Below are 19,270 nucleotides of genomic sequence, written 5' to 3' on the forward strand. Positions count from 1 at the left end.
CCTAAATTACCATATAGATATAAATTGTATTGTGTGATGTGATGATCAAGTTGCTGTTAAGACAATTTGACCTAATTGAAACCTGTTTCTCAATGTAGAACATCTATGATATTTCCTTATTATTTATCATTATTTTAAAATCCAATTTAGAGGTTCAAATACGGTTTAATTTGTACAGTATAGACACATTTTACATCCCGTTAAGAAAAAAGGCCTGCATATACACCCTCCCAGCCTTTAGGGAGCGATAGCGTTTTACTTGTGTTTTTGTATCACTCGTGTCATAGCTTCTCTTGGCGGGGATGCATTCGCTCGTTCGTTGTAGTGAAACCCCAACATGCGTGGAGAACTGAAATAAATTGTAGTTAGCTAGCAAGTCAATTGTAGCGCTGGCGATTTCAAGAAAATCTATACTTGACTTTTCAAACTTCGTCTGTCTATTTAGCTGGTAAGAGAAACACAAAAGCAATCATTCTCTCTCCATCTTGCTGACGAAACGGAGTAAATTAGCAAGCTTTGTGCAACAAAATAGGTCACAGCTCTGTGTTGACAGCTCCTTCTCAACCGTGATAGCAGTTTTGTTTTCTTACCAGGCATCACATTGAGCAGATCCTCCAACGACGATGGTGTTGCTCAAAAGCGTACCCCCTCCTAGCGAGGGAGTGAGGCACGAACAAGCCGAGACTACGGCGGTACTGGACGGCAAGGGACTCGGATCAGGGACGCTTTACGTCGCAGAAACGTATGTGACGCTTGACACTGGAGGAAGCTAGTTAGCATTGTTATCTTGTTGGTTTGCTACCCGGCTGAGCATAGTACGTTTATTTTGATTGTAGTTCGTGGTATCTTAGACGCTAAACGTGAAGCCAACACGATTCATATGATATGTTTCCAGGCGCTTGTCGTGGTTCGACGGATCGGGAATGGGATTCTCCCTGGAGTACCCGTCTATCAGTCTGCACGCGATCTCCAGAGACCTAAGTGCATACCCGCAAGAACACCTGTACGTCATGGTCAACGCCAAACTGAATGGTGAGACACACATTTACATACATACATACATACATACATACATACATACATACATACATACATACATACATACATACATAATGCATGCAGAGCTTCATCTTACCAGCATCTTACAAGGTTGTAATTTCATGAGACTGTGTGTGTGTTTCCCCCCCAGATGAGAATGAGGCAGAGATGCCAGAGAATGCTTATGATGTGGTGGATGAGGATGAGAGCAGTGATGATGAAGATTCTGGAGTGATCACAGAGATCCGCTTTGTTCCTAGTGACAAGGCAGCATGTGAGTCTTGAATGGGGCCAGGGGTGAGGTAGACTGTCTCAATGGTGTGGATCCTATAGTAGGTGACTAAATGTTTGTTGTTTGGTGGTTTGTGTGTGTGTGTGTATTTCTGTGTCTGTAGTGGAACCCATGTTCTCAGCAATGTGTGAATGTCAGGCACTACACCCAGACCCAGAAGACAATGACTCAGAAAATGATTTTGAGGGAGAGGAGTATGACGTGGAGGAGGCAGGTGTGTAATACACACTTAAACGCACATGTTTACTGCATACACTTACAAACTCATCCTGCTTCACTGTATTTACTAGGGATTGACCGACTCTCTCTTCGGATGAAACAATCTGTTTTTTGGGGGCGGATACCAGTTGCCGATTTTCAGCCCGCAGGATTGGCCGATACCGATATAGTTTAGTCAGTTTTTAACTATACAAGAAAGAAATAGTTACGAAAGTATGCTAAACTGAACTGATAACTGTTTAAAATAAGCTCTGACAGTCAACTGATTCAGTGATAGATTCTCAATCATTTGCTTTATTCTATTTCATCAAACCACTCAATCAGTTAACACAGTCAATGCTTGAACTATAACTGACAGATCAACAGTACTGACAAAACAAACTTTTAAATGTTGTAGAATGTTGGACAGTTTGGAACACTAAGCCTAAGTTTCCCTGGAGAAAACAACTGCCCATGTTCACAAGCAATAAGGCAATGTTAGCTGACGATTTTCAACGTGGGTGATTATATAGTGTCTGTGTGTGTGTGTGTGTATGCACACACACACACACTATATTACCTTCATGCTCTCTCACAGCTGAGGGGAAAAAAAGCTTTCTGCCTCTCGCTTCCATGTGATATGCTTCGAAACAACTCCTCAGAATATGATTACATTGCATAAATGTCCAAATGCCCAGTGCCATTTTGTTTACATGTGCCAGCAGTGCCAATGAAAAACTCATTGTAGAGGAATTTGACTCAGGTTTTTTTTTTGCACCATATATCAGTTTGCTGTATCGGACAAATGAAAGGAATATCAGCCAATCTCATATTTGGAACAAAGATCAGCCAATTCTAATCAGTGACCGATTAATCGGTCCATCCCTAGTATTTACTATGGCAGAAATTATACTATTTCTTAAAAATTAAATTCTGTTGAATGAACCATTCCTTGTATTAACCGCTCGTTCAAACAATTTAACATCTCTCCATCTACATGTCTCTCTCATGTGTTTGCTTCAATGGAAAAGAGGCAGGTAAGAAGCCAACCCTAACTACTGCTACTACCACACACACACACACACACACACACACACACACACACACACACACACACTCACTCACTCACATTATTTCACATTATTCTATTATATCTTCTCTTTGCCTCTTTTGGTCTCTTCTTACTTCTAATCCATCCCATTTTCTCCGTCTCTACCTTCCTCTCCCTCCCTCTAGAGCATGGTCAGGGGGACATCTCTACATTCTATACCTATGAGGAGGGTCTGTCAGTGTTGACTCAGGAGGGCCAGGCAACACTACAGAGACTGGAGGGCATGTTGGCTCAGTCTGTGGCACAACAGTTCCACATGGCAGGAGTCCGCACTGACGAAGCCAATGCTGAGTTTGAGGGTAGGTCACACAGCTGATATTGTTCATTGTGTTTTGGCTGGGTGTCATTTGAAAATTACTTTTTACTAGCCAGGACTTCAACTATAACCCCAAAGGAGAAGTAACACCTGGTGTCCAACAGATCTGTCAAACTCTTTGCGATGCGTCAGAAGTCATTCATTGTTGATCGAGCATTCCGCAATGCTGCCCTGCGGATGTTGCACTAGGCTGCGGTGCATTCTCTGTAGCGCATACGTTAAATATTTGTAATTTGTAAAAAATAACTTGTGCATTGCTTTACCGTGCAGGGGTACAAACGGAAGTTCGAAACCAATGAGGAAGATAGCATACAATTTTAGCTTTTCCCATTGCACTGTGCAGATGAATATATCTGCCTGGGCAGACAATAAACAATAAACATGCGATTAACATATCATAAGAGAGGCTAGATATCTGGCAAACACAACATATGTCAAACGCATTACGTATCTGGTGAACACCAGGCGCAAGTCTTGACCCCGACACTGACACTTAATGGCCAAGAGATGGCGCCAGAGATTAGCAAAAGGAATTGTTTTAGGGCAACAGTAGTCACAAACATGAATATTTGATTTTGGGTGAAACTGTACACTCACTTATGGAAAAAAGTATGTGAAGGTCTCTCAACTCAGTTTGTCTTATGTTATTATTTACTGCTGAAGATTGCTATGGTGTTGAATGCTGTATTGCAACACAAGTTGACTTTCCTTTACTTTGCTATTCTTTTTGGTCCCTAGCTCAGGTGGACTTAATAATTACAATTGTTAATGTATTACCAAAGGGAATTAAGATGCGTGTGTGTAATCTCCTCCCTTTCAGAGATGTGTGTATTGATGAATGCATTGACTGATTTGTGTCTCCTCAGATGGTATGGAGGTAGATGCAGGGTCAGCAGTGGCCGGACAGTTTGAGGACGCAGACATAGATCACTGGTAAGTCAAATCATCACAATGGGTCTTGTTGTGAAGGATCATGGACTCGCCATTCAACTCCTGCGTTCCACAACACACCTGTCCTCACTTCCCTAATTAGTACTTCTCCTTCTCTTAACTTATACCTTTCCTCAGTAAGTCATAACCCTCACTGCTGTACTTGTGTGGAAACCCTGAAACTGGACCATCTTGCCTCTTCATCAATGAACAACCTTCTGTTGTACATTCTATAGTATTTTGACCCTTCAAAAAACAGCCCCCTAGAATCCTTTCAAGCCCACACCAATCCTCCAAGTATATGTATGTATGTATGTATGTATGTATGTATGTAGTAAATGATGTTGTCCATGTCCCTTATCTATGCAGTGTCCTAGTTTTCTCTCTTAAGTGTAGGTGTGAACAGTATTGCATTGCTTATTTAACTGGCAGAGTTTGACCTGGGGACCTCTCCCATATATTTTAGAGACGTAAACTGTTATACCAAGAGGACATCCTTGTGGTACAAGGCCTATATCTGGGTTTATCTTACCCGTATACGTATCCAGTCTCTTTTAAATCTGTAAACCCCCTCTGAAAATGGCTGAGAACCTGGGGATTTCTCTGGACTGGGCACTTGATGTCTTCACTGACTGTGCTTTGACTTGAACATGACTCTGGGCCAAAGCATCAGCTGATGTACTGAATGTTCTGTATCTTATCTCTCTCTCATCAGATGAAACTCTGCTCTCAACTACCAATCAAAGCACTCGTGGTGCATCATGGGATAGGACGAAAGGTTTATGCCACTCTTCGAGGTTGTCTGGCGCCTTTAGTTCTCTTTATTTTCTGTCCCAAGTGCAGTAGATCCTGTTTCAACCACATCAATCCCTGGCTGTAGCTTTATAGTCTAATGTGGCTTCCTATACTTGTCTCCTCTCCATCATCTGCACTGATATGAAATAATTAGACTGGTAAATGTACATTGCTTTTCACCATGTTTTCAAACAGATGAAGAAAGGGAGATGAGTAGAGGCGGCAACTGTAGACTATTGAGATGCAGTCCTATGTCTGCTTCCTGACTGTAACACATTTCTGTCTCATTGTGTATTTGTTTTGTACCTAAAGACCATTTGGCATAAATATTCCCTAAGAGGGAGAGGTATTGTCGTTGAATGAAATCTCTTCAATAAATAGATAAATCGTTTTTGTATGAAGACCAATGTGTGTGCTCTTCTCATTGCAATAGAATGTATCTGATAGGTCTGCGGTGGTATTCTGTGTGGTTGTGGATGGCGACGGTATTCGGGGGTAAGATCTTAGTCAGTTTTACCTGAGGAAAAGATGTCACAGAAGTCATAGAGGACAGAAATATACATGCTATCAGTAAACAACCAACAGAGAGGCACACACCTGCAGCATTAGAAGGAGCAGATCCCAGTAGTGTTCCATGATGTGTAACAGACCAGTGGTCACACTGTCTACACTAAATTTTTTCTGGTTCTTGTCAATGTTTTTGGCATGCAGTATTTAAAAGACATGTATGTTTTAACTCATGGCATACACAATGAAAACACAGCATATGTGCACGGTACAGGGTATGTTCTTATGCATGTTCCATCACATGTATGTTCTTCTAATCTGTCACTCACTAGCACCTGCTCACACAAGTTTAAAGAGCAAACTGATCAGGGTCATTGCTCCAGTAATGCATAGTCACAGCCAGTCTGTGAAAGCTAGAAAAGTTACAGTTAGTTCTGAATTTTATCTTACAACTGTATCAAAAAACAACATAGTTCTTACCATTTGTATCTATGAGTCAAGCCCCAAAAATGTGCCAAAATTACAAATATGACATTACTCCCAGTGGGAGTAACTATTGTCTACAGTATGTTTTATTGGATGCATGATCAAGTGAGCACTCTTTTTACCGGAAGCTCTGTGTTGTGTGTGTGTGTGTGTGTGGTGAGATTAGTATGTGCTTGAATGAATATGTATTTGAGTGAGCTGATGTATTGTGTATGTAAAGTATGAATGTGTCAGTGGGCTGAGGTGTGTATATGGATTGTGTGTATTTCTCATCCACTGTACACAATTACACATGCCTCTCCTGAAACGCAGACCTCTTTGGCTTGTCATGTGACTCTCTTAGGCAGAGGTCAGCCCATCTCTCTTCAGTCCAGACTAGCCCAGTTCAGTAAAGCCCTTGTGTCCCTAGTCTCTTGGGTGTATCTACAGTAAGTGGCATCCTCTCCTCTCCTTAATCTGCACAGATTCTGAAACATTATGTTGGATGCTTACTTGGAATCTGCTTTCACCTGTTATTTTTTTTAACATTGGTGCAGAGTAAAGAAAGGAGACAAGGATGCGACTTCATACTAAGAACATGCACACCCAGTGTATTGACTCCAAAGGCACCTGTTATAAATGTGCTTTAAAACAACACAATATCACAACCCCAAACTGTTGCAGTAGATCCCTACTGCAACAGCTTGCCGCAGGGATCAGTGCTCTGCCTGTTCCATTTTGTAATGTTGCTTTAGATTTAAACATGGGAATAACTTAATTTGGATTCTATATCATAAGGCCTACATAACAATAATGCCATAATATTTACATAACAGATGTCATAAACTGTCACAACGTATGCTGGTTTATGGCAACTAACTTAACTTTTAAGGTAAGGTAGTTAGAAGACAGTGCATTTTCCTTGACATGCTGTATGTGCTCTTGCAGGGGTGAATGTCTTAAATTGATACTTAAAAAGAGATAAATTATATTTGTGTCTTCAGTTACTTATGTGTGACCTTGCTTGGGTGCTTGAGTGGTCCATACAGATGGTCCATCCAAATATACTGTGTATATTTGATTCTATGATTCAACATTAGCATATGTAGCTAACCCCTTCAGGTTGAAGTCAAATGGCACTCTTTCATTCTGGTCTACTTCAATGCATTCTCATTGTTTTTTTCTCATCAAAAGTGCTTTTAGATTCCATAATACAACAATGTATAGTGATATTGTTCCAGTTCAATACTTCTGTGCAAGAGCTATTGGACCATTCTTCGAGGAAGGAAGGAAGTAAAAAAAAGTTCAATACTTCAAGAGTAATAATGCTGTTGGTGATCGTTGAGACGAGCTTTTCCTAGTCTGGAAAGCCTGGGGAAATCCTGTGCAAAAAAGTAGCTACAAAGGGGTGGAAACCTGTTTGAAATGAGTGACGCCTCGCATCACATTAAACCAATAAAACACCTTGCTTGTGCAGAGCTAAAAAAACAACAACAGAATACAGGTTTTCCTTCAGGTTATGTTCCATTTTCTTCAATGTTGCAAACTAGCATAGGCAACAACTCTCTGCAAAATAGTTCTACCTGGTCGGAAAAGACGATGCACATAACAAACAACCATTCTACAGGCATGTGGGAGGAGGGTGCTTGGAATGTAACATCCAATGAAATTGCGAGGACATTCTCCCATTGCTCCGTCCAGTTCAATCCAAACCAGATCTGCTAATCTAAAATTCCTCAGACCTCCAAAAGAGCCGCGAGAACAACGCGATTTGGAGGTATGGCTACGCGAGACTAGTGATGTGATGACGTGAAGCTGCAGAGTCGCAATCTTGTGCACCGCATCCCAATAAAACCAATGGACTTCCACCAGACCTCAACCGCATTGCGCAGTCTTTGTGCATGTGACGCACTGTTGCGGAAAAAGGGATGAAGACAGTCGGCTGTGTGATGCGATTCCTACACTCCAAATGTAGGGGGGGGGGGGGACTGTGTGCTCAGTCCCCTCCTGTACTCTCTGTTCACCCATGACTGCATAGCCACGCACAACTCTAATTCTATCATCAAGTTAACTGATGACACCACTGTTGTTTGCCTGATCACACATAGTGATGAGACAGCCTAGGGAGGAGGTAAGAGCCAAGGCAGAGTGGTGCCAGGACAACAACCTCTCCCTCAACATCAGAAAAACTAAGTAGATGATCTAGGAGTACTGTAGTACCCCAATCCATAATGACGCCACAACAGCAGACTTGCAAAACTGTGCATTGTCAATCATAGAGAGCTGTATGGCTTCATAATGTCCACCCTACAAGCTACAACCATAAAGATGTTTCTGTGTGTTGGCTAGCAGTATCTTTCTCCCAGCTTGAATTTAATTGGCTCCTCGTTTTGACACCATTGACACATTGGAAGTTGTTGTTGGGTGAGGAAGAAGTTATGGTCATAATCTTAAAAATTTGTGAATGTTAGGGTTGCGATAAAAGTTCGCATGTGGTTGTAGTCGAGAAGCCTTGAAGTCAGCTTCACTTCCTTTTCTTGCTCTCTAGAGGGTGGTAGGGTAGGTCCATATGGGATTCAGCTCTTCCAGAGAGCAGAGGGATGACTTTATCAAACAAAAGGACTGAACAGATCATACCTGTGAATAGAGAGAGAGGGTGGGAGAAAAGGGGAAGGAAAAGGAGTGAGGGAATGAGTGGCGGATGGAGAAGGGAGAGGGTGAGAGAAAGGGAGAGGGTGAGAAAGAAAGCAATAGAAATGTCAGATAAACATGTAATGTATTCTGCTATGTGGGAAAACTAGACACATGCTTTTGGCTACATAGTATGTCCTCTGATTAGAGTAGATCACTGCTCTGACTGCCCGTGACCAAATCTCTATCTTCATGACTACTAGATAATCTAGTAGTACAGCAAAATGGCATGAAGATACTTTGAACTACTTTGATAGCTAAACGGAAATGAAACAAAACAAATAGGATTACAGTATTTTCCAAGGCAGCCCTGGTCAAGAGGTAACATCACAAGCATCACATACAACAAGGAGGCACACCGATGAGGCTAACGGGGTAAGAGGAAGAGAGGGAGGGGGTACTTTCCAATAGCCAAAAGTAGCTTTCTTGTCTCCACTACTTTTTTCTGTGTGTTGATGGTGTTAAAGAACTGGACAGGTAGGTAAAAGCAGACTCCTCCACCGTTTTGCTTTCTCCTATTTTAGAGTCTCACCTAATAAAGGAGCGAGCCAGTAGATGAGGGAATACTCCAGGAACGAGTTTCCACTGCAGGGAAACTGGGTAGAGAAGGCCAGTGCAGGGTTAAACACTGCCCCTGTCACATTCCCACCTGCAAGGACACACCAGAACAACAAACAAGTATGTGGGCTGCCACACATAAACAACAACACTGACAGATGGTGGAAGCAACACTTCGCTCAACAGAAAAGAAGAGTAAACTAACAAAACAAGAAAAAGCTCAGCTAAGCTCACTAACCTCGCTGGACTGTAAGAACTGGTTACATGCTTTTGTAGCCTCCCTGTATGTAAGGCCAGTGTCCTTTATAGCACTGAAAGTAGTGGAAAATATGCAGCACTAGCACCCTGTCTATTTCAGATGGCACTCAAATGGCACAACAAAAACAATGCTTTGTATATACAGAGGACTGTATTGATTTGATCTGGAAGGGTTTAGGATAGGAATAGCAGCATCATACATTCTGAAGGACAGTCCTCTCCCCACCATTGGTCTCTCTCGCACACACAAACACAGTAATAAGGCGTTGATATGGCACTATAGTGATCCTGTACCAGTGTCTCTGAGTGTTCTGTGACTGTGTGTATGTACTAATATAACTAATTATAAACTGTTCTAAACATGGGCTACGGTTGTACACACGCACACACACACACACACACACACACCTGCGTACACCAGGGTGGTGATAACCGCCGCTATCGCGTGCACCCGGTACCTCTCTTCCACCGCGTGCGTGTGTGTGACCGCTGTCTGGACCACAAAGGCGCACACGAGTTCCACCGCGGCAGCTTTGGCCAGTGGGGCGTGAATTGGACTAATGCACCGAAAGCCCAGCAGCTTGTGCCTAAGGTGCAGGTCCGACAGTCCGAGTGTCCAGACAACAGGGGCTGTCGCTCGGGCCACACCTGCCGCCGTGAACTGGCATGCGATCCGCAGCAGGGCGCACCTGCCCGTAAGGTGCCTCCGATATGCGTGCTCGAGCGCACCAGAGGGGTTGCCGATGGCCCCATGGAAGGTGAGCGCATGGACTACGGACGCCAGGTAGGTGAGCGTGAGTGCGAACTGGGACTCGAGTCGGCCCACCTCGCCTAGCAGCTTGAGCTCGTGCGTGCAGGCGCACAACTGAAAGGTGGATACGAGCTCCACCGCATACACCAGAAGCCCGGTCCTTGCAAACAACCTCGCGAGCAATTTCCTGACCACCTCGCTTAACAGCACTATCCCTGCGAGCAGCGAAAGAGACACCGTTAGGTCTGCCATCTCATCCAGTCCGTTCTTTATGCGTCTGGTCTTCCGTGTCTCACACGGGTGGCACGGCTGTAGGCTAGGCTACGATGCGGCATCGGGGTTTCAAGAGCACGCGTGAGGAAAAAGCTTCGCTCTGCGGTTGATGGAAATGACTGCGCCGCGCTGGGTGTGTGTGTGTGTGTGAAGGGGGGGTACATACATCTACATCACTGAGGTCTACACGTGGTCACATCACACCGGCACAGTGATCAAGACAGCGTGCCAGCGCCTGTTATTTCTCAGAGGAAATTTGGCATGGACCCTCAGATCTTCACGAACTTCTATTGGTGCACCAACGAGAGCATCCTGTCCGGATGCATCACTGTCAGGCATGGCAGCTGCACCACCCATGACCGTAGGGCTCTACAGAGGTTGGTGAAAAAGGCACAGTACATCACAGGGAGCGAGCGAGCTCCCAGCCCTTCAGGACACTCTAATGGGTGTCTACTCCAAGAGGAAGGCCCGGAAGATCATCAAAGACCCCAGCCACCCCCTTTGCTACCGTCTGGCAAACGGTACCGGAGCGTCCGGTCTCGGATGGTGGATCAATAGGTTCCGAGACAGCTTCTACCTCCAAGCCATAAGACTATTGAACCCAGCAGCCACACACACACACACACACACACACACACACACACACACACACACACACACACACACACACTTCCATCATTGCTGTTTATTTATATTTATCCTATTTATCTGTATATATTTACTTATTGTCTCACTGTTCGTACTATTGATTATATATTGTGTATTATATTGTTATTACTCTTATATGTTATTCCTATCCTTGTATTTCACTGCACTGTTGGTAGATCGTCAAAAGCATTTCATTGTACTGTTCACTGTTGTCCTGCATATGATAAATACACTTTGATTTGATTTGAGACAATGTGTGGAGTACAAAAGTGCCTAGGCATATGATAGTACATCAATTCCTGACAGAGAAGGATGTCTATTTTCTGAAGGATTTCCTCTTTGTCTCCATCCCCTTCATCGTTGTAGGCCTAAACATCAAACATACCGGTTTTTATCCACCTCCTTCTTTAGGATCAGTGCAGATAAAGAAAGCATAAAATGACACAACTAAGAATGAGATACATCCAAAATGGTACATACTGTAGTTTTCCCACAACACTCTATCACCAGCAGATGTCTCTGTCGCCTTACTTTTGCCTTTCAAGTCAAGTTTATTGATCACATGCACAGAATACAGGATGTTAAAATGTTACTTTGCAAGCTTCCTCTCAACAGTCCAGTCCATATAACAAGACATAACAATAACAATACCATAATAACATAATAGGCAATGAATGTAAATAAGGTAATAAGTGTCAGATAAAGTGTGCAAAAGTGAGTGTAAGTGTGTGTGAGTGTGTGTGTGTGTGTGTATGTGTGTGTGTGTGTGTTACCTGTATCCATGACTATCTGTATGACCTTTGTTATATTTTGGGTTCTCTGATGTAATCCTTTACTGTGAACCCAAATAAAGTATTAATATATGTGTGTGTGTTAGGAGAGAGCGAGTGAGTGTGTGTGTGTGTGTATATGGTTGATGTGCAGAGAGTCAGTGCAAACTGTCTAACCCTAATGCTGATTCAAGATTCAAGATTCAAGATTCAAGATGGTTTTATTGTCATATGCACAACAATTACAGAGCAATCGCTGGCAATGAAATTCTTAAGTCTTGGGCTCCTCCAACAGTGCAATAATGAGTGTAAATAATAAAAATAAAAGAAACAACAACAATAACAATAATTACCTAAATACAAAACTAAATAAATGTAAATGTAAATGTAAAATGTAAAAAGTGAAATGTAAACAGACGTTTTTATCCAGATGTCGACTGGTATAAAGTGGCATTTTATAAAGTGGCATGTTATAAAGTGGCATAGTTAAAGTGAGCAGCAAGTAGTGCAGTTGGGCATCTAGGGTTAGCTGTTCAAAGTTCTTATGGCCTGGAGGTAGAAACTGTCTCGGTACCTGTCCGTCTTAGACCGGATGCACCAGTACCGTCTGCCAGATGGTAGCAGAGAGAACAAACCATGGTGGGTGACTGAAGTCCTCTGTGATCTTCCGGGCCTTCCTCAGACACCGCCTGGTATAGATGTCCTGAATGGCGGGGAGCTCGCCCCCAGTGATGGACTGAGCCACCTTCACCATCCTCTGCAGAGCCTTGCAGGAGAGAGCTTTCAGGTCTGCCATTCCTGTAAAATCTACAGTTTCTCATTTCTCTCTGTCATGCATACAAAAATATTATACTTAAAATAGATTAGCCTAGCTATAGGCCAATCCCTCATATCGTTTCCTTCATCTGCCCTGATTAGAAATACATTACTATAAATGCCAACCCAGTGATGCAGCCCAGTCTCTCAGATGCAAATCAAACGATAAAGACTACTCTTTTGTATTACACCACATACATCAACAACAAACATAGAACACAATAGATTTACATACTATAGGCTACATACACTACTCACTTCACTTCTCACCTGATGATAAATCGTTTTGGAATACACTACTCACATGGTAAGACCCGCCCTCCACTGGCCTCGCCCATGTCTATACGATAGACAGTTAAATTAACCAATAGACAAAAAGACAGATCTCTCTGTTGGCCACTGGTATACTAGAAATTGCTTAGGGGGCGGGAGTTGCTATGTAGCAGGCTCGTGCATATCTAACAATAGCTTTGGATTGGCAAGTTTGCCCTAATGAAAAACTGACTGGAGAGCGAGTGGGGCGAATGTATGCGTGCGTGCGTGAGACAGTACGATTCGGGATCAGGAATCTAACCAGGAATTTTCCAATCGACACAGTAAGAGGTTAGTAGTCTACCAGTATATGTAAAATGTTTGTTTCCCCTTTACTATAGCCTTACCAAGACATAATTATTTTCGCGATTACCTTATTTTGCCATTGAAATTAGTGCGGCTATAAGTGTGAACATGAGCCAAAAACACTCAGAAACAAGAGCGTGCTCACGTTATGGGGAGACGGCTACAGTATCAGATTTTTCGTTTCACCGGTTTTTTTCATTCGCATTGGGAGAAAGGGCAGTGTCTCAGTGCAACTGCGTTTTTATGGTCCTTGTCATGATTTATTTCGGATTATCACATTGTTATTACGCTACCTATTCTCGCATGCTGGTTTTTATCTTATATGTCTGCGTTGCCTGACGGTCTGTTAGATGGTGGTTTAAAGCCAGCAGTAATGAACAGTTTATGTCTGTCGCCGGGGAGTTCAATATCTTGATAGCTCGAATGAGAAATGTTATTCCATATTCCTGGCCCCTCCGGCTTTCAATAGAAATATAGACTGATTAAATACCAACTAACTATTTATTGGAGAATAATGGTAACCGTTCCTGTCCCAGTCTCTGGGAGCTCTTTGTGCGCATCATTTACGCGCATTGTTATGAGATGGAGAGATGGTGGTGTTGTAATTAGGCTATCATTCTGCGGTCTGTGTAGAATAGATAAACGACTGCTGACAGACAGAGACACTGTAGCTTCTTGATTAGTGCCAGTGGCCCCTGGAACAGTCACTCAGCCTGACTTGGTAGTTTTAAGCTTCAAACAAGCAATTTAAGATAATAATGCAGCATGAGCTTATTGTTAATTTGCAACATTAAAAAATGTGTTGCTCACTCTCTCACTCCGACAGCCACACCAATCTGTTCTCTTCATCGCTCACTGGTCTTATTTCCGTTCATAAATGACGCCGAAGTTGACCTTCGCACCCTATAAAAGTTTCATCTGATTAATTTGGTGCGGATTGTGACAAGACGAAATCGATTAAGTTATACACGTATGGCAAATTGAAGCTGTGCTTTTGCGTAGCTTGGAGCAGTATGCGTTGTTATGAGTGTTTTATAAGCAACATAAATAAAACACACACACAAACACAAATTAGAGTAGGCGCTTGTGCGTGGGCTTTTTACTTCCTGCTGGCTTTGTTGTCAGTCTCACCTGTCATCAAAGGTTTTTTTAAACTGCAGACTTTTTGGGGGGTTATGGGGAAGGACTACAGCTCGGCCAAGGTTGAGTTAGGCCTATTCCTTACTGACTGTGAGGTCGTTTCTCGGCCAATGTCTCAGCTTCTCAAGAGGTGACATCATGCAGGGTGTGTGTGTGTGTGTGCGTGCGTGTGTGTGCGTGTGTGTGTGCGCGTGTGTGTTTGCAGGGTGTCTATACTGGAAGGTGTGTGGTTAGTTCCTGTGGGTGGTTACTCCCAACATATGGTCCCTCAGCACCACATTATCATCACCATCCACTACACACACATATACGCACACACACGCGCACACACACATACACACACACACACACACACACACAGGCTGAAAATGGAGTGAAGCAGGTAGAGGGGTTCTGTTAGTGGAAGAATGGATGAAGGAAAAGAGGGCTTGGTCAGTTTTAGGAAATGAAAGAGGGAGGAGGAAAATACAGACATGCTCATGGGCTCACAGAGAGAGCTGTTTAGTTACATTGAAACATACCTCTGTATTTATTTTTTAATTTTTTATGAAGGGTGTGTCTGAGTATTGAAGTATATTGCATTTATTCCTTAGTCATATTGATCGATAGAGAGACGTTTTGTGTGTGTGTGTGTGTGTGTGTGTTTGTTCTGTGTGTTCGCTTAGTAGGAGCAGCTGTCTTATCAGTATCAGACTGACTGTTTGCTGCCACATAGCTGAGTTGTGTGGATAGGCTGGGGGTGTTTGGTAATATGAAAGGAATACAGGACATGTTGACAGGGTGAGAACAGTCTGTCTGTCTGTCTGTCTGTCTTTCTGTCTGTGTATACCAAACTGTAGTGTATTAGTGTATCCCTGACCAGTCCCAATAGGCTTGCCTACATGCTGACTTCTCTCCTCCTCTCTTCTCCATTACTCCTCTTTCCCCCCACCCTCCTCTTTACTAATGGTCTCATCCTCTTTCTAAAGCCCTGTCCAGAAAAAAACCCTAGGTCCTTCACACTAGACTTGTATAGATCTGAAAGGATCAGATAGTTATGAGCAAGATGGTGATAAGTCCACCTAACCTGTCAGAGGGCAGGGTGGAGCTACTACCATCTTGTTAATACCCATCTCATACAGTACAGTAAGGGTCTAGGTCGGAGGGGCTCGTTCTTGGCTCCTTCCTTTCATGTTCTCATTCTTCCTCTTAAGCAGTGTACACACATACAGCGATTTTGTCTCGAGACTCCATCAAGGATGTCATGGGTAGATCGCTCGTGGGCGTTGCTTCTCCACTACTCGTAGCATACAGAACATTTGGTGGTGCACATTTGTAGGTTCAAAAAGGCTTATTTTTAACAGGACCTTAGAAGAGACGTGTTTGCTCCCAATCATTATGGGTTGCATTTATATTGTCTCCTGACTTATTAGCTAATTTACATTCCACAACCTAAACTTTAGCCAGCTAGCATTCTGGCAACCTTCTACCGAAACAGTAGGAACCAAAGTATGCAATGGAACTAAAGTATGGATCTATACCATTCAGGAAATGTTAAGAGGCGTACCTCTCTCCAAACTCATTGCCTAGCCTCACTGTTGTCGGCGATTTCGAAAAAATTGTTTGCTATTATTCTCCTACTCCATCTCCTTACCCTCTCTCTCTCTCCTCCCTCTCTACTCTACCCTTCTGCTTCCCCATTCCTTATTCTTCTTTGCCTCCAGTTTTCTGTCTTGAGACTATTCTCCTCATCTTCTCTCCTTCTCTTCCCTCTAATTTTTTCTCCCTCTCCCCCTTTTCCTCCAGTGTGGTAGTGTATAGGACTGAGGACACTGTCATCAGAACTAACCGGTCCAGTGAAGCAACAATAATAATATGAACTATAAATATCTCTCCCTCTCTCTCTGTCACCATCCATCCCTCTCTCTCTGAGCCCCTGCTGCTCTCCCCTACTATCCTAACAAGTTTTAGTCTGTCTCTTTAGTTTTCTTTCTCCTTTCTCCCACCTCTTCCTCTCTTATCTCACTTCTCTCCTCGTTGTACCCAGTAACTCTCTTTCTATCCCACTCTTTCTCTTTTGTTCTTTCCTCTATCCCCTCTCTCTATTTCTATCTTTCTTTCTTTCCTCTCTTTTTCTTCCCCCCCTCTCTTACTCTCTCTCCACCTAAAACAATTTGCACTGACTCTATGCACATCAACCATTCACATACATACACACACACACACACACACACCTGTGTTTGTGGGGCAGGGGCTTCTTCCTTCCTCACAGTAAAGTGTGAATGCTTGGACAGCTGCAGGGGGAATCTCACTTCTCTTTTATCTCCTGTTTTTTCTGTTTTTCTTTCTATTCGTTTACCTGTTTGTGTGTACTTCAGATGACCTCCAATGATGACTGTTGGCAGCAGTTTAATATAATAGTCTCTCTCTGCCTGTCAGAGAGTGTGAGTCTGCAGAAGAAGGGATCGTATGTGAGGTAGTTTGTGTGTGTGTGTGTGTGTGTGTGTGTCTGTCTTCATTACAATATCTCTCTCTCTGTTTCAGCTTGAAACTTTCCTTTTCTAGTTATATAAGTAATTTTATAATGAGATTTCTGAGGTCAGACTGCTCCCAGCATCCATTGCGGTGTGCATTATTTATGGTGTTGCCTTGGCGATGGGGTACTGTGCTTCTGTTGGGCAGACTCAGACAGCTGGCGGACACAGACGGCCAAGTAAGGGCTTTTTACTGTCACACCTGTGTGTGTGTGTGTGTGTGTATGTATGTGTATGTGTGTATGTGTACTGTATGTGTGTGAACACAGTATGTTTTTGTGTATATGTAAAGTATTATTTGTATACATTTAGGATTGTATGTTTGTGTATGCACATTTGTATGTGAGAGTGTGTTTTATGTTCTGTAGGTGTGTTAGAGTCTGTGCCTGGTCTAGCCTTGTATTTAATTGTTATCATATCAGAAGTGAGTCTATGTGAGTAGTTCAGTGATGAGGTCACTGACAAGCCCTCTTGCACTCCAGTTTACTTTGGACCCAGATAGGGTGTGTGTGTGTGTTGGGGGGGGGGGGGGGGGGGCAGGTGTAGTGTGAGATTCAAGCTTAGTGTCGTAATGTGAGTGGGAGTGTAGAGATGTAATATGAACTCCATACAGATTGAAACAGAGCCCAGCACACAGCACTCTGGCCAATGGGTGGAGTAGAGAAGGATCTCCCACCATTCCATTTGCATTATTGTACTTTGGTATGTGTGTGATACTATTGTTTTTCAATAAAAGACACTAAACATGGTATATACATTCTTGTAGCTTTTGCTGCTCTCTCTCTCATCCCTTCAAAAGAGGCTGGGGTATCAGTTAAAGCTGTGGGAGAGGTAGAGGCAGGGAGGGAGGGATGATGGGAGAAAGGGAGAGAGGGCAGCGGGATCAGCTTCAAACAGTTCCAGTGAATAATGGTTCTCCTACTATTCCATTAGACTGTCATTGTTCTCTTTCTCTCAGCTTCATTCCTTAACTTTCTTCTCCTTTCTCCGTCCCCCATTCTCCCTCTCATACACACCTGTACAGACTTCTCTCTCGCTCTCTCTTTATCTCTCTCTCTCTCTCTCACACACACACACACACACACACAAACACACACACACACACTCTCTCTCTTCACAGCAATAAAAAATAGCTCAGTGTCTTTCCAGGCAAGATTAAACAGATGGACAGCCGATGAAAAGAGAGGAGGACAAAGAGAAATAGAATGAAAGAGAAGATGGATCTGTTCCCTCTTTGTGATTCAAACAGTACCCTGGGTGGAAGACTAGCACTGTGAGGCATGATATCATCACTGGAGCTAACAAGTTCAACACTGGGGGAGATGGACACTACACTAATTTGAAAGATTTGGACAAGGGAAGAGTGATTCTGGCATCCATCAAGTTACTCTTCCCTATTAGGAAGCCACTCTGGGACTATGCTGGGTGTGGGTTGTAGATTTAGACAGATTCCTGTGATGTCACCTCTCAGCACCCAGGGAGATGAGGAGATTCTTTTCACACACATCATCTTTATTGTCCATTTTGCAATGAATACCACAATGCTGTCTCAAGACCCAACCCAAGACACATGTTGCATATACATACACATCAATTTCAGGTTTGGAGTGTCAGCCAGTGTGGCGCTGCTATAGCAGTGCAAGGTTCAAGGGCACAACGGCCTCTGGTTGCTAGCTCACCTACCAGTTTTCCCTGTCCTGGGATTCGAACCTTCCAGTTACTAGACTGCTTCTCTAACCTCCAGGCTACCTCCGCCTTCGAACATGCGTGCACACACACACACACACACACACACATACACACACACACACACACACACACAAACAAACATGAACTGCTGTGTATAAAGCTCTAAAAGTCCTCTCAGTTCTGCATCTCTGAGACGCCATCACACTCTGATTTATCTAAGTGTGTGTGTGTGTGTGTGTGTGTGTTTGTGTCTCCCTCTCTATGTTCAATCTATGTGTGTATGTGTGTGTTCCATTCTGTTTCTCTTAAGTAGGCTTTAAGCTTATTAAAAGTTATTAGGAAGGGAACGGCCTCTCACGATGCTGCAAGGCATCCTGGGATTGAATCAAGCAATTAATGTCAAGGAAAGAGAGAGAGACTAAAAGAAGAAGATTAGATCTTCCCCCTTCTTTTTTTCACTCCCTGTTGAGAGAGAGAGAGAGAGAGAGAGAGAGAGAGAGAGAGAGAGAGAGAGAGAGAGAGAGAGAGAGAGAGAGAGAGAGAGAGAGAGAGAGAGAGAGAGAGAGAGAGAGAGGAGAGAGAGAGAGAGAGAGAGAGGAGAGAGAGAGAGAGAGAGAGAGAGAGAGAGAGAGAGAGAGAGAGAGAGAGAGATTTCCCCTAGTCTCTTTATTGGATTGTGGTGTGACTTGTGGTTTAGTATGTTTGTTACAGAAGAAAAAAGGTTTGAAGGCCCAAGTAGCATCTCCCCCTGTAACACACACATACAGCCTATTAGCCTATTATAAGCATTAGATGAAGAGACCAAGAGACTTGCTACATTAACACACACTGTTTCCTCTCTAAATACCACTTCACGATGTTAAGGATATCTGACAGGAATTCTTCAGTCTTCC

At 43.2% G+C, this 19,270-nt stretch overlaps 3 protein-coding genes across 4 annotated transcripts in view; 2 read left to right on the forward strand and 1 right to left on the reverse strand.

Annotated features, from left to right (window-relative positions):
• Positions 1-307: 307 nt before the first annotated feature.
• On the forward strand, positions 308-5,081 carry clns1a (chloride channel, nucleotide-sensitive, 1A; the record flags this gene model as incomplete). Of its 2 annotated transcripts, XM_083696329.1 has the most annotated exons (8): positions 308-448; positions 594-742; positions 896-1,032; positions 1,190-1,312; positions 1,434-1,544; positions 2,765-2,938; positions 3,822-3,888; positions 4,601-5,081. In XM_083696329.1, coding segments are annotated over exons 2-8 (732 nt in total). In that variant the 5' UTR covers positions 308-448; positions 594-623. The 2 variants fall into 2 exon arrangements, with proteins under 2 accessions (XP_083552455.1, XP_083552454.1); XM_083696328.1 differs by lacking the exon at positions 4,601-5,081 and having other exon boundaries at positions 308-742; positions 3,822-3,892.
• A 3,095-nt stretch (positions 5,082-8,176) lies between these two features.
• aqp11 (aquaporin 11) lies at positions 8,177-10,162 on the reverse strand (the record flags this gene model as incomplete). Its single annotated transcript, XM_083694642.1, has 3 exons — positions 8,177-8,289; positions 8,876-8,992; positions 9,568-10,162. The coding sequence occupies 3 exons, from the start codon at positions 10,160-10,162 to the stop codon at positions 8,177-8,179; spliced, it is 825 nt and encodes a 274-aa protein (XP_083550768.1).
• Positions 10,163-12,936: 2,774 nt separating this feature from the next.
• Positions 12,937-19,270, forward strand: part of pak1 (p21 protein (Cdc42/Rac)-activated kinase 1) — a 22,422-nt gene continuing 16,088 nt past the window's right edge. The window contains exon 1 of the mRNA XM_083696005.1: positions 12,937-13,020. The gene's annotated coding sequence lies outside the window, so the exon portion shown is untranslated. The remainder of the gene's footprint in view (positions 13,021-19,270) is intronic.

Source organism: Argentina silus (assembly GCF_951799395.1).
Source record: "Argentina silus genome assembly, chromosome: X".
Taxonomy (NCBI): Eukaryota; Metazoa; Chordata; class Actinopteri; order Argentiniformes; family Argentinidae; genus Argentina; species Argentina silus.